This window comes from Manacus candei, unplaced genomic scaffold, assembly GCF_025592945.1.
Source record: "Manacus candei isolate 608988 ecotype Guabito, Panama unplaced genomic scaffold, ASM2559294v1 h1tg000076l, whole genome shotgun sequence".
Lineage (NCBI taxonomy): Eukaryota > Metazoa > Chordata > Aves > Passeriformes > Pipridae > Manacus > Manacus candei.
The window spans coordinates 7,993,036-8,005,785 of NW_026138124.1; the positions used below are offsets into that span (position 1 = coordinate 7,993,036).

General features: G+C 53.2%; 3 protein-coding genes across 10 annotated transcripts in view; 2 read left to right on the plus strand and 1 right to left on the minus strand.

Moving 5' to 3' along the window:
* Positions 1-4,796, plus strand: part of ABR (ABR activator of RhoGEF and GTPase) — a 39,247-nt gene extending 34,451 nt beyond the window's left edge. For all 4 annotated transcript variants that reach the window (XM_051810023.1, XM_051810024.1, XM_051810026.1 and 1 more), the window contains 4 exons: positions 96-230; positions 493-598; positions 2,169-2,316; positions 2,467-4,796. In XM_051810023.1, the coding sequence (XP_051665983.1) occupies positions 96-230; positions 493-598; positions 2,169-2,316; positions 2,467-2,556 (479 nt within the window). In that variant the 3' untranslated portion in view covers positions 2,557-4,796. The remainder of the gene's footprint in view (positions 1-95; positions 231-492; positions 599-2,168; positions 2,317-2,466) is intronic.
* A 925-nt stretch (positions 4,797-5,721) lies between these two features.
* On the minus strand, positions 5,722-9,192 carry TIMM22 (translocase of inner mitochondrial membrane 22). The gene is made up of 4 exons (XM_051810031.1): positions 8,926-9,192; positions 8,326-8,522; positions 7,342-7,414; positions 5,722-6,318 (listed from the first exon to the last, which is right to left on the minus strand). Exons 1-4 carry the CDS (start codon positions 9,149-9,151, stop codon positions 6,242-6,244), a joined length of 573 nt encoding a protein of 190 aa, XP_051665991.1. The 5' UTR covers positions 9,152-9,192; the 3' UTR covers positions 5,722-6,241.
* A 174-nt stretch (positions 9,193-9,366) lies between these two features.
* Positions 9,367-12,750, plus strand: part of SPECC1 (sperm antigen with calponin homology and coiled-coil domains 1) — a 93,620-nt gene continuing 90,236 nt past the window's right edge. For 2 of the 5 annotated variants that reach the window (XM_051809640.1, XM_051809638.1), the window contains exon 1: positions 9,407-9,475. The gene's annotated coding sequence lies outside the window, so the exon portion shown is untranslated. Of the gene's footprint in view, positions 9,476-12,750 lie in introns of all 5 variants that reach the window. The other 3 variants (XM_051809639.1, XM_051809644.1, XM_051809642.1) reach the window with 3 other exon arrangements.

Consider the following 12,750-nt stretch of genomic DNA (forward strand, 5'->3'; position numbering starts at 1 on the left):
GCCCTCCAGCTGGCAGCCTGCCTGGAGAGCTGGAGTGATGAGACCCAGAGGGGAAGGAGGGCAGGAGTCATCACGTGTGGGTGCTCTCTGGACAGATAACAAGGACATCCTGGTCATGCTGAGTGACATGGACATCAATGCCATCGCTGGCACGCTGAAGCTGTACTTCCGTGAGCTGCCCGAGCCCCTCCTCACTGACAGACTCTACCCCGCCTTCATGGAGGGGATTGGTAAGGCCTTGGGGATGGGGAAGGGGTTGGTGTCCAAACGTGGCTCTGTTTAGCATTGCCTGCTCTGGGCTGGAAGACTCCCAAGGGTCCTTCCAGCTCGACCCACTCGGTTCTGGCTTGTTCTTGCTGGCTCCAGGCCAGCTCAGGGCTCGTGGTGCTGCTCCCCAGTGCCCACACACTGACTGCTGGGGGGCATCTGGCCATGGTGGGTCCTGCTGCTGCACCAGACCCTGTCCTGAGCCCTCTCCTTCCTTGTCTACAGCCCTCTCAGATCCTGCTGCCAAGGAGAACTGCATGATGCACCTTCTCCGCTCTCTGCCTGACCCCAACCTCATCACCTTCCTCTTCCTGCTGGAGCACTTGAAAAGGTAACGGCTTGGGGGCTGCCTGGGGCCCGTGGGAGGTGCAGGATGGGTCTGTCTCACTGCTTTGCTGTGGGGATGGGACATGAAAGAAGTTAGAGCTGCTGTTTGATTCCTGTGCTGCCTGCACAGGCTGGTCCCAAACTGGAAGCAGATGGTGCTGGTGCAGAGCAGGGCTGTGGGCAGCAACCTGGGCCAGCAACAGCAGCTCGGTGTTGGGCAGGCATGGAGGGTCCCTTCTCTCTCCCTGCCCCTCCAAGAGGGTGCAGCCCCAGGTGTGTCCCACCTGCCCCATCTCTCTGGGCTCTGGCATATTCACCAGGGTCCTGGCCAGGCTGCAGCCTGTTCAGACCCTTTGGCTGATATCAGTGTTGGTTTTCCACATCTCTCTGGGGTCTCATAGGATGCTGGAGGGATCCTGGAGCTGTTCTGCCCCCCAGAGCAGCCCCTGGGGCCTGTGCTGCCCCTGGCCACTGATGTGGGTCAGCTCTGCAAGGAGCACATGTCCCCTGGCAACATGCAACTCTTGGCTGCTGCAACCGGTGTGCAGCTGGTTGGGTGAGCTCTGTGGGGAGCAGCTGGCCTTGGCACAGGACAGGGAATCAATTGGGAGCAGTGCAGTGTCCCCCTGAGCGGGAAAGCAGTGCTGTGTCCCTTGCCACCTCTCCAGCAGTAGCCCTTGCAAAACAGGGTGCAATAATCCCTGTCACCTATCAGCAATGGGTGGCCAAGACCCAGAGGCAGTCAGCTCTGGGGACACGTCCCAGAGGTGCAGGTGACACCCTGTGAGTGTCAGCAGTGCTTGGGCTTCATCTTGTCCCAGATGAAGCCTATCCAAACCTGGGGATGGGCAGTTCTGGGGGTCACTGGGGGCCTGAAAAATGTGGAGGGCAGCAGAGCAGCACACAGAGCCTGGCCAGAGCTGGCCATGAGCTTGGGACTGGGGCTCACAGCTCATGTTACTTGCATCATGAAGCCTTTTTTTTTTTTTTCCTCTAGTTTGGCTAAAACCAAACAGAAAAAGTGATTGATGCTGGGGGATGGGGAAGGAAAAATCCCTTTCCATCCTGAGAACCGGGCACAGCCAGTTCCCACATCTGCTCCCCTGGCCAGGGCTCAAGCGAGCAGCCTGTGCCGGGGAGCACAGCTGCCTCCTAACATGGCAATGTTGTGGTCCTGCTTCCCTCAATGCTGGCAGGGATCCCACAGGGATCTTGGGGCAGGGAGCCTTGTGGGGAGTGGGTGCAGGGGGCACAGGCTGGTGAGGAGCTCCTGTACCCTGCCGGGATGGGGAGGGTGGAGGCCCCGCAGCACAGCAGCGAGGGCTCAGCTGCTGCCACATCACACCCGGGGCTCCCGGCCAGGCCCGGCGGCTCCGGAGGAGGCCGTGAAGGGGGCAAAGCTCCCTGCCCTGCACCTGGGTTTTCTGAGGGCTGTAAAGTGCAGTGGCAAGCTAGAGATGCCTCCCTGGGGCTGGGAGAAGGGAGAGCAGCCCTCGCCCCCCACATCACCCCATGGCTGCCCTGCTCCAGAGCAGTGTTAGGGGTGACACTCCCTCTCTCCCCATACCCCACAGGGTGGCTGAAAAGGAGCCTATCAACAAAATGTCTCTTCACAATCTGGCCACGGTCTTTGGGCCGACACTGCTGAGACCCTCAGAGGGGGAGAGCAAGGCACACCTCACCTTGGCCTCCGACATCTGGTCCCACGATGTGATGGCCCAGGTAAGAGCAGTGCTGGCAGTGCTGGGTGGGGAATGGAGGGGTTCACCTGCCTGTCTGGGTAGATTTGTCACTCTTTGCTGCACAGGGACAAGCTGAGAGGTGGCAGCTCTTCCCTTTTCTGGAGTAACACCCCCCATTTGCCTTCTGCAGGTCCAGGTCCTTCTCTACTACTTGCAGCATCCTCCCATCTCCTTCACTGAGCTGAAGCGCAACACACTTTACTTCTCCACGGACGTGTAGCCTGCAGGGACAAGGCACCAGCTGCAAACACTCCCAGCTCCCTGCTGGGGGACACGGACTGGACCGCAGCTCCCAGGGAGCCCAGCCCGGACCCAGGACGGTGCCTCCTGCAGCTCCTGTACAATCGCGTTCCAGGGGCCCGGTCCCGCCGTGCCTCTCTGTAAAGTAGTCGTGTCTTATGTCCCTCCTTGTGTTCAAGAATTGTTTTTATGTATATTTGCTCAACGGAAGAGGTAGTGACTGACAAGGGCTGTGGACACAGGCTTCCCCCTTGGCTAGTTTTCTCCTGGACTCCTTTCCACCCGCTCACTCCTACCAGGCACCCCTGACGCCTGCAGTGCCCCACGAGTGCCTGTTTTGCTGCCCAGCTCCTTTGCCCCATGCCTGCATGTGCAGCACTGGCTCACCCAGGGCCTGGGAGCTCACGGGCCTCCCTCCCCAGTGATGGTGCCGACCAGCTCTGCTTTGACTTGCTGCCTGCGCAATCGTTGGACCCCGTGCCTGGATCCCGCTCTGGCCCGAGCAAACCTGCGACCACGAGAGCAGAGGGGCAGGTGCTGCTTCCTCCTCGCCTCAGCTCTTCTGGGTGTTTTCAGGCCAGTCCCCTCTACAGCCCTAATCCCGTGCTTTGCCTGTGTGTGTGCAGCATGGCGGTTACTTCCCTCGCTGGATCTCGCCTCATTTTGGGATAACCCCTCACACAAGGCTGGAGCGAGAGGTGCTGTGCTGGTCTCAACCCACGGCAGGCTGGAGGGATGGCCAGCCAGGCAGGTCTGCTTCCTGTGCCATGGGCTGACCCCATGTCTGTGCTCTGGTATCGATGGTGTCCCATCGGGGCACGTGGATCCCAAATTTCCCCAATGTGGAAATTTGGCAGGGCACAGGGTCCCCGCTGTACACCTGTGAGGCACTCATGCCCCTGCCAGCCCAGCACTGCCATGAGCATTGAATGCACCCTGTGGCAGAGCCTGCCAGGGCAGCAGCATTCCTGCTGTGGCCACAGGAATGAGGAGGTTTTTGTTTCCCTCCTTGGCCTTCCCCACTGCACCGGGCACATGGCAGCACATGGCCCTGCCTTGGAGGCAGCCACGCTGCCAGAGGCAAGTGCTCTGGAGCAACTGGATGGCCACCCAGCTTGGAAAGCAGCACAGAGGGACAGGAGGAGGAAAGCCTTCATGGCCTTCCCATCCGAAGGCAGAAGTGCTTCCTCTGCCGCTGGATTAGCCGTGCCTGGCCAGCTCAGGTCTGTCTCAGTGGCTCCAGTTCTTGTCCCCTCCCAGGCTGATGACTGGAATTGTCAGGCCATGTCCCAAGGCAGGACAGCCACGTGCCTGCACTCGCTGCCAGGCTGTGCTCTGGCCGCCCAGTGCCTGGCTCCTGAGATGTCCCCAACCCTCCCACCCTCCCAGGTAGGTGTTGGTACCTGATGGGACACGAAACCTTTCGCTCTGTGAGCTGAGTCCGTGTTCTTGTGGGAAAAGCCCCCCCCCACCTGCCCAACTGCGTTGGCCCTGTGCTCTCCTGTGCCAAATGGAGATGGATGAGAAGTGACCAAGCGTATCCCCGACAGCGGCGTTGCCTTTCCCCTCCCCACTAACGGACTGTTCCAGGTAGAGCCCGGCCCCCTGCCCCCAATGCACCAGGTATGTCCTCAGCCCACCCCCCTGGGGAAGGCAGCACCTGCCAGCCCTGCACCAGCAAAGCAACTAAGGAGGGGAGGTCTCTCAGTCCCCCTCCAAAGGGCTCACACTCCAGACCCTGCTCCTCTTGACTACCAGCTAAACAGAAGGGAAACAGCATTGCAGAAAATAACCAGGCGTCTGTCTTGGCCCTGGACCCAGCAAGGAGGCCGAGCTTTAGATCTGACTGCACAACGGACCCCTGTGTGTGTCTGATTTGTTACATGTGTCCAAGTCTCTGTCCACGACACCGTCATTCCAGATGGAGACTCTGTACAGCCAAATCTCCCCCCGTGTGACAGTGGCTGGAGGCCTGGTCCCCAGGACTGGCTTTTGCTTGTTCCTACAGGAAGGAAAAAGAGGGGGGGGTGGACTCTTGCAGCTACAGGTAGAATAGAACTGTTAATTAATATTTGACTTTCAAAAGTTGTTAAGGATATATTTTTGTTTGTGTTCTGTTTCAATTTCTGTAGATTATAAACTTTAAATGGCTGTAAAACCATGTGAGGAGAAAAAAAAATGTTAATAAAAATGCAAAGCCCTGATATTTGCACAAAAGAAGCCCTGTGGTGTTGCTGTTTGCACTAACTGATCACCTTGGCATCACAGCTTCTACTCTTTCTGTCATGGAATTCTTGCTAGTTGCACTTCAAGCCAGTGGTATAAGCACAGGCAGTGTGCCAGGCAATATTTGAAGAGATTTCCTATGGTTTGGGCTACATCCTTGCATTTTGAAGGAAAACAACCTGGACTGTCTGGAGCCAGCCTGTTTAATCAGCCTAGAATTACTCAAGCTTAAAATTCAGCTGACTTGCACAGCTTCTGGCCTGAGGATACTAAACAGGCACAGCAAGGGACATCAGGAGATCTGGAAACCTCATCTGATAGATCACATGGTGCTGTCTTCCCACTTCTGTGTGGGAATGGGAGACAGTGTGCCTCCAAACTGACCACTGCATCAGCCAAACCACCCTGCTAGGATTGCTCCTCCAGGTAAGCACGTGCTGTCACTGTTCTGGGATGTCAAACTGTGGTTGCAAAGGAGGGGAAGTGGGTGGGAGAACCCCTATTAGGTGTGTGCACTGCATCTTAAATCCCACCGCCCCAAAAGGATGGTGTGACAGGAAGCAGACTGTGTGCTGAGTGAATGCCCAGTTATCTGTCAAACAGTGGTTTAGTCTCACAGCTCTGCTTTCTAGTCTCACTATCAAACTGCTGGAACTAATGGGGCGAGCCTGGGGCAGTTAAAGCAGTAGCAAAATTCTTTGTACTCCCACAGCGAGGTTAAATCAGGCTAGCCAAGTGGCTACAGAGAATTATACTTCAGCAATAACCTCTTTTCTTTCCCCTTAAACTGTTCTGTTCATCTGCCAGTAACCACATGGCTCTAAGGCTAAGGATTCCTTTCTGCTTTTCCCTTTAAGACATGGTAAAGAAATCTGGCGCTCATCTCTGTACTTATGAAATAAGACAAGTTGTACAGATGGTGGTTTGTCTTCAAATGGTATTTTAAGAAAAGCCTGGAACAAACTTATTTCTCCACAGGATCTTACCTCTCCCCAACAGAGTAGCAAGCTGCAAACTGGTAACTGTTAAACGCTTGCAGCACGTTCAGACACGCGGTAACCTAAATCGGAGCATTTCTGTTCGGAGATTGTCCTCCTGCCTCTTTTGATGCCAGCAACAGACTTAATCAAAATCAGATTGAAAAAGCTCAGAGTCCAGGCGTGTTTCCTGGAAACTGACAGTCAGCTGATCCATCCTGGAGATGCTGCTCTGTCCCTGGCTCCATCCTCGTGTACTCCCGCAAGTCTGCCCGGAGCAGCTCGCCCGGGCTGGGAGCCACAGCGTTGTTAGTCATTCAGAAAAGCGGCCAACGCCGTCCCGCTCGCGCTCATCAGGACTCCAGAGGCAGTGGAAAGGTAAGCCTGGTGGTTGTGCTGTGGTGCAGGCTCTCAGCAGCAGCACTGGAGCTAAAGGGAAGGCTGCTCCGAGGGATCCGGCTGTTACCGCAGGTAGTAATCGACGGCAGCGGAGAAGGCGGCGAATCCCCCGCAGCCGATCACCCCGGCCTTCAACCCGGCTGCACGGCAAGGAGGGGGGGAAATGAGGCAAAATGAGAAAAATACTTCTCTTCCCAGTAACTCGCTTACGCTGTGCTGGCTCAAAGGGGTCACACCTGCAGGAACGTGGCAGTGCAACTCCAGGGAACGCTGGCACTGCCACTGCCCAAGGTGAGGGGGAGCCTGATGTACAACCCCTGCAGTGGCACCAGCGGGACACCCTGGCTGGGTCCTGTGTTGCTCAGTCTCCACAAAGGGACAGAAAAGAACACGCCACTGGCCACTACTGATTTTGGTGTGCTCTGATCTGAGCACTGCAAGTGGCTTTGTGGGACTAGGGAGGGACAGGAAGAGCAGTTACGGCTCTGAAAGCTCTAAGAGGATTAGGTCGAGGACAGACACAACTTAACAAGCTCAATTAGAAGCACTTTCAAGAGAGCTTTCTTCTCTTTTATGTTCTATGGACAGGCTTTTTACTTTAGGAGAGCTGTGAGAAGTTTGATATTTCTGATGAGCAGACCAGGTCTCTTCCTACTTGGTTTTTTTTCCAGATGTTATTACCACTCACAGCTTCCCAAAGTCCCCACTAGTGCTGCAAGACTAAAACCCCAGTGCTCCTACTCCATACATATGTTTGATACATAAGAAAGGAGGAAAGCAAATTAAGTGTTACTGCCAGTGAAATAGCAGATATAAATAAAGCTCTGTTCACACAAGAGCTGTAGCTTCGGAGTTGTATATTTTTGGCTTCCTCCTCACTACACCACAGAAGAATGTTAGGTAGCATCTCCTCATTCTTCTTCTTGTGAATTTTGTTGATTTTCCACCAATCTCACTGCCTGTATGACCAAGCTTTCTCTACCCACACTTATCTTTGGAGCTGACAGGAAGATGAGGGCGCAGCCCTGTCAGAATGGAGCACATCCTCATTTGGGCTTCACTACAGTCCCCATGCAAAGAGGTCTGCAGTGTGTGTTCCACACAGAACACTGTGTGCTCTATAACCAAATTCGAGTCTTATCACAGAAACAGGCACCACCAACCTCTGAAGCCGATGGCTCCCCCCGTGATGCAGCCACTGATAACACTGTTCTTCCAGTCTGACTTCCCACGATACTGTGGAATTAAAACTCAGAGTCAACAAGTAAATACGGAATAAACACTCAGTATCTGCACTGACAGCAAGGAAGATTAAATGACCTTCCAGCCCCTTCTCAGCTGAGGATGTTTTTCCATCTGTTCTCAGCAGATGGCCCTGCACTCCCAAACTTGCAGGGCCAGGAGAGGAGGAAGGAACAGGTCTCTGGGAGAGGTAAGACAAATCCATATGGTGCAATGCAGTGCTACAGGAAGGATCCTCAGGTGAGCTGCTACATCCCCAGAACACAGCACTGAACATGAACACTTGCTTAGAGGGTTTAAAAGTGCTGTGACTACCTGACTGCAGCCCTGAGCCCAGCCAAGCTGCTGGTTCTTGGCACAGGTGAGAGCCACAGCACCTGCTGACAAAGATGCACTATTTCCATAGCCAGGACATGCTGGATTTTCATCAGTGCAGAGACCAATTTGTTCTCCTCCACTGTGCAAGCAGATACACTTTTCTTTAGATGAGTTAAGAAATAGCTGTGTCTTTCAATTAAAAGGCAGGACTCAAATTCATAACAGGGTAATTTTCCTATTTAAGAAACTGGATTATTGCTGAGCTGCACAAGTTCATTTCTTGCTGTAGGGGCCAGATGAAAACAGACTAACTGTTACTTAAGAACTCTAATCAAAGGATCCCATTCTACATATGGAATTTTTAGGCCCTCAAATTACCATGCTGCAACTCACCGTCTGAGTTTTAAAGTAAAAACTACTTGTAGCCAGGGTTTAAAAAAGCAACGCCTACACTTGCCAATACATTCAGGACTTAAACTGAAAAGGACTTTTCAAAGGGGATATACATACTTATGTGCATCTAGTACAAGTTTACTAAGTAAGTATACAATAAAACATTTCTCAGTGCTGAAGAGGTTGTTACTCACAGATTCCACCACGCACTCCGTGCAGGAGAACATGGCACCCACGATGGCGAAGTTCTTGGCGTAGGAGATGCCCCTCTGCCCCATGTCCTTGAGCACCTCCTTGGCCGTGGGTGTGCGATAGGGATCCTTGGGATCAAAGCCCACGTTGGTGTCGATCCCAGCCGTGAAGATCCCGAACGCACCTCCCAGGACAAACCCTGTCAAAGGCAACCAGTGTAACGTGAGCAGGGATTGGAGCGGCACATTCCCTGGAGCGGCACATTCCCTGCGGGCTCCAGAGCAGCCCTGGAGCGCCACGGGGGCAGTGCGGGAGCACGAGTGGCCGGTCTGTGGGTACCGCGGACACCCGCTGACAGCCTGTGCTGTGCTGGGGAAAGCACCTCCGCCTCTCCAAGGAAGGCAGACAGGCAGTGATCCCTTCCCGGGACCTGTGACAGGCACCGGGGGAGGCTTAAAAGGTGGAAAACCAAAGGCGGGGGCTGCAACCTCTTCTCCATCAGCCTTTCCCGATTCCACAGGGACACCCCGGTGGAATCCCGAACCGCCCCACAGCGGCTGTCCCGTCCCTCCAGCTGCCCCCGGCCCCCTCAGCCACCGCACCTCCCACACAGGCCAGCGCCGCCTTGAAGGGGCAGCTCTCCATGACCCGCTCCACCATCTTCTGCTCCTCGCTCTTGGGCGGGCACGGGATGCCGCCGAAGACGGCGGGGTCCCACGCGCGGGGCCGCCGCTTGTCGCCCACCAGGTGCTCCAGCAGGACGCTGTACTGCAGCGGCGGCGAGGGCGGCGGAGGCTCGCCCGGCACTGACGGCGGTGGGGCCGCCATGACGGCCCTGGGACACCCGCCGGGGTTCGGCGCCGCGCCGGCGCCGCGCGCGTTGTCTCGCGGGAGTTGTAGTTCCGCTGCCGGGAAGCGCCGCCGCCGCGCCGCCGCGCTGGACTACACCTCCCAGCGTGCACGGCGGGAGAGATACTACAACTCCCGGCATGCTCCGCGGCGCGGAGCGTGATTGGATGTGCCGGGTAGCGCGGGGACTACATTACCCGGCGCGCCGCGCGGAGGCCCCCTGGCGGTCGGTGCGGCCGCTGCAGGCGAGCGAGGGTTGCGCTCCGGCTCCGGCTGCGGGAGCATCCCAGGGAGCGGCGGCAGGTGAGCGCGGGGGGGTACCGGGAGCTGAGGGCTCCGCTCGGGCTGCAGAGGGCCGGCAGGGCTGGCGAGGGACCGGCAAGGTGCCCCGGGGCACCGCCGGGCTGAGGGAGGGCTGAGGTGCCGCAGTGCGGGACCGAGTGCCCGTGCCCGGGCTGAGGTGCGGGGAGGGCTCGGGAGGCGCGGAGGTGTCGCGGTGTGGCCGCGCGGCCGGTCCGGTGTGTGAGGGCAACAGGTCCCGCACGGGCGGGCGGGCGGTGCCGGTGCCGAGCCCGGACCCTCCGCGGGCGGTTCGGCCCCGCAGCGTTACCCGAGCCCGAGGCACCTGAGCTGCTCCCCGTCCGTGTCCCCGCGGGGGGGGCGAACGCGCCGGGGCACCGCGAAGTCCCCCGGCAGCCTTTCCGGGCACACCTTGGTCTGCCCCGGTGTGGAGCAGCGCGGTTACTCCAGAACCCCTGTTATCTCAAAAGGGCTCAGACAGTAACCAAAATCTGTCTTTCCATCACAAAATGCAAACTGGCCTCGTGTCAAATCGTGCAGGAGCCTTGGCTCTGGGGTGCTTGTTCTGTTTGGTGATGAGGTGAGAAATGTTGCTTTTCCCCTTCCTGAACAAGGTGCTGTGAGCATTGAAAATCTTGTGTTGTGTTTTGCTTAACCTGTTTTACTTTCTTATTCTTGTGGACTAGAACCAGTTTTCATCTTCACAAGTGGTGATGGGACTGTCTTGCGAACACCTTTCTTCTTAATTGATATTTTTCCTATTTTAAGTTATCTGTGGTTTCTAAACCCATGAGAAACAGCTGTGTTGGTTTCAATAGGATGCGTTGAATTAGTGTATTGCAATAATTGGAACTTATTTAAAAGATTAAATAATTACTTTTAAGTGATGCTTTAAGTCTGAAATCTTCATCATAGCCCAAAGTGCGACTCTTTAAAGGTCCCAAAGTAATACATTTTCTTTCTTTTCTATTACCCTTTGCTCTCTGTCCTGCTTATGTCTTAGTTTAGGCCAGAATAGGTAGGTTCAAATAACGATGTAAACTGGTGGGTTTATCACTTCAGATGTTTAATTACACGAAGTTCAACAACTTTCCTCTAAATTCCACTGCCCTCTACTGGCTGCACCAGCGGGGCCACCTGCCCGCTGCTCTTCCCTCTCACTGTTTTTTAATCTTTTTTTGCTTGTTTATTGAGGTTTGGGGCGGGTTTTAAGCTCTTTTTTAAGGTCAGAAACCCTGGAAAAGCACGCTGTTAAAATCTGCTACAGCGGGATCTTTACAAGGTAGAGGAGGTTGCAGGCAGGATGATCTCCCTAAGGAGCCCTCAACTTCAGATTTCAATCTTCTCCTTGATCCAAAATAACCTTGCTGGGCTGATCTCGGAGTCACACAGCAAAGTCTAATTTCCAAAGGCATGAAGGGAAAACAGGATATGTTGGATTTGAATTTTCAGCACTGAAAGTCTATAGACATGGTTGGAATATTGCTTTGACTTGCTTTTCTCAGTTCCTGGATTTTGGAGGAAATGCTGGGTTACTGTTTGTTTTTAAATATAATATTTTTGTAAATATTTTTTCTAAATAAGATTATATAAAATATATTTATAAATACTCTTATATTTATGTGTTATATTTCCACCCTTAGATATTTAATCGTTTTCTCCTTTTCCCATTTATGCTGCTCCATGTTCTCCTTATGAACAAGTACTTGTACTTGAGTATTTGAATAATCTCATCTGCCTGAACAGACTTTTTTGCGTGGGTGAAATCAGATGGAGGATTAAGGATTTGAGAGGGAATATGAGAGTTCAACACATCTTTGATTAATAAGTTGTTCAAATGAAACTTTCAGCTGTTTCTTTTTTATAAGCCTGTGAACCTTCATCACTGCAGTCGTGATGCATCCAGTGCTCTTCCCTCTCCAGGACTGCTGTCCCTGAAGCCACTCTTTCATCCTGCTGAGTCCAGCACAAGAGCTTAAGTTATTTTTATCCTTTCCTGGTGCCATGAAATGGAACATTTTCAGTTCGGGCGAGCGTGTCCCTTCCCTGTGCCATGGCAGCAGTGGGCGCGGACGATCCCGAGTTTTTGTGCTGCTCCGACGAGCTCGGCGTCTGTTTCAGCAGAGGGCAGCACATGGAGACACCAAATAATTGCGTTTCACTTGACCTTTACGGTGACTCAGTCTTTCTCCCACACTTCAGGATTCTTCCAGACAGGATAACCCTTGGAAATAATGCGGGGTTTGTCTGAAATCCTGGGTTTGCATTTGTCTTAGCTGCAGAGTTCCCAGGCTTTGAACAGGCTCTAAGCTGTCATTTTTGGCATTGCTAGTAAAAAAATTAAAGTAAGTTTTCACAGTGCTCAACGTTATTTTGTCAAACTGCCAGTTCCAGAGCCTTTTCTGAAGTGGGCAGCAAGTGGATGAAATTGGAAGTCCACAAGAATTAGATCAGATCCAGTCTCTTTCATTCGTTCCTACCTGTGGGCACCTTTTTTCCCCTTACCAGGACTGTGATAATGGAGGGGAATGAGAGGAAAAGGGGGCAAATTGATGGATGTTTTGAGGGGGGAAAAGGAAAAGCTTTCAATCACCACAAGCAGAAGAAAGTGTGGCTGTTTTTCAGGTGATCCCACTGCCAACCTCACTTCTTGTGTAGCAAAGATGTTTCCAGTGGCTACAAAAGGAAGGGTGCTGGGTCCTGCTGGGCTTCATTTCCATCCTATACATTAAACATGATCCTTTCCTGCTTCTAATCCAGGTTGTGAATGTAGTATTTTATCTTTTTTCTTTAAGAGATTTTAGATTTTAAAACCCATTGGAGGAGTGTTTTGTGAAATATATTAAATTCAGTGAAAGAAAGCTGGTTTAGCTTCTGTACTTCCCTTTGCTTTTGAGTTTAACCAATTTATTTGTTTGAGAGTGCAGTTATTTTTTTCTTCTGAGGCAGCAAGGCTTTCAGTGTTGGAGGATACTGTCACTACCATGGCAAACAGCTAAAGTACTGAAAAAAAGGTTAGATTGCAGCTAAATGGCAGGTATATGGGAGTTAAAAGGCATTCTGAGTCACAGATTTTTTTTATTTATTTTTTTTTCTTTAGGTCAATATAAAATAGACTGCAGAGAGAGGTCTTTCAATAAAATGTCCTTTTAGGATCAGCAGACTTGTTCCTTGTGACTGTGTTCTGTAGCTCAGAGAGGAGGAACAGGATGTGGCTTTTTGAGATGAGTGTTTGATCCTGTCTGCTCTCTTTTAACGTTTGAGCTCTCAAAGTGTTC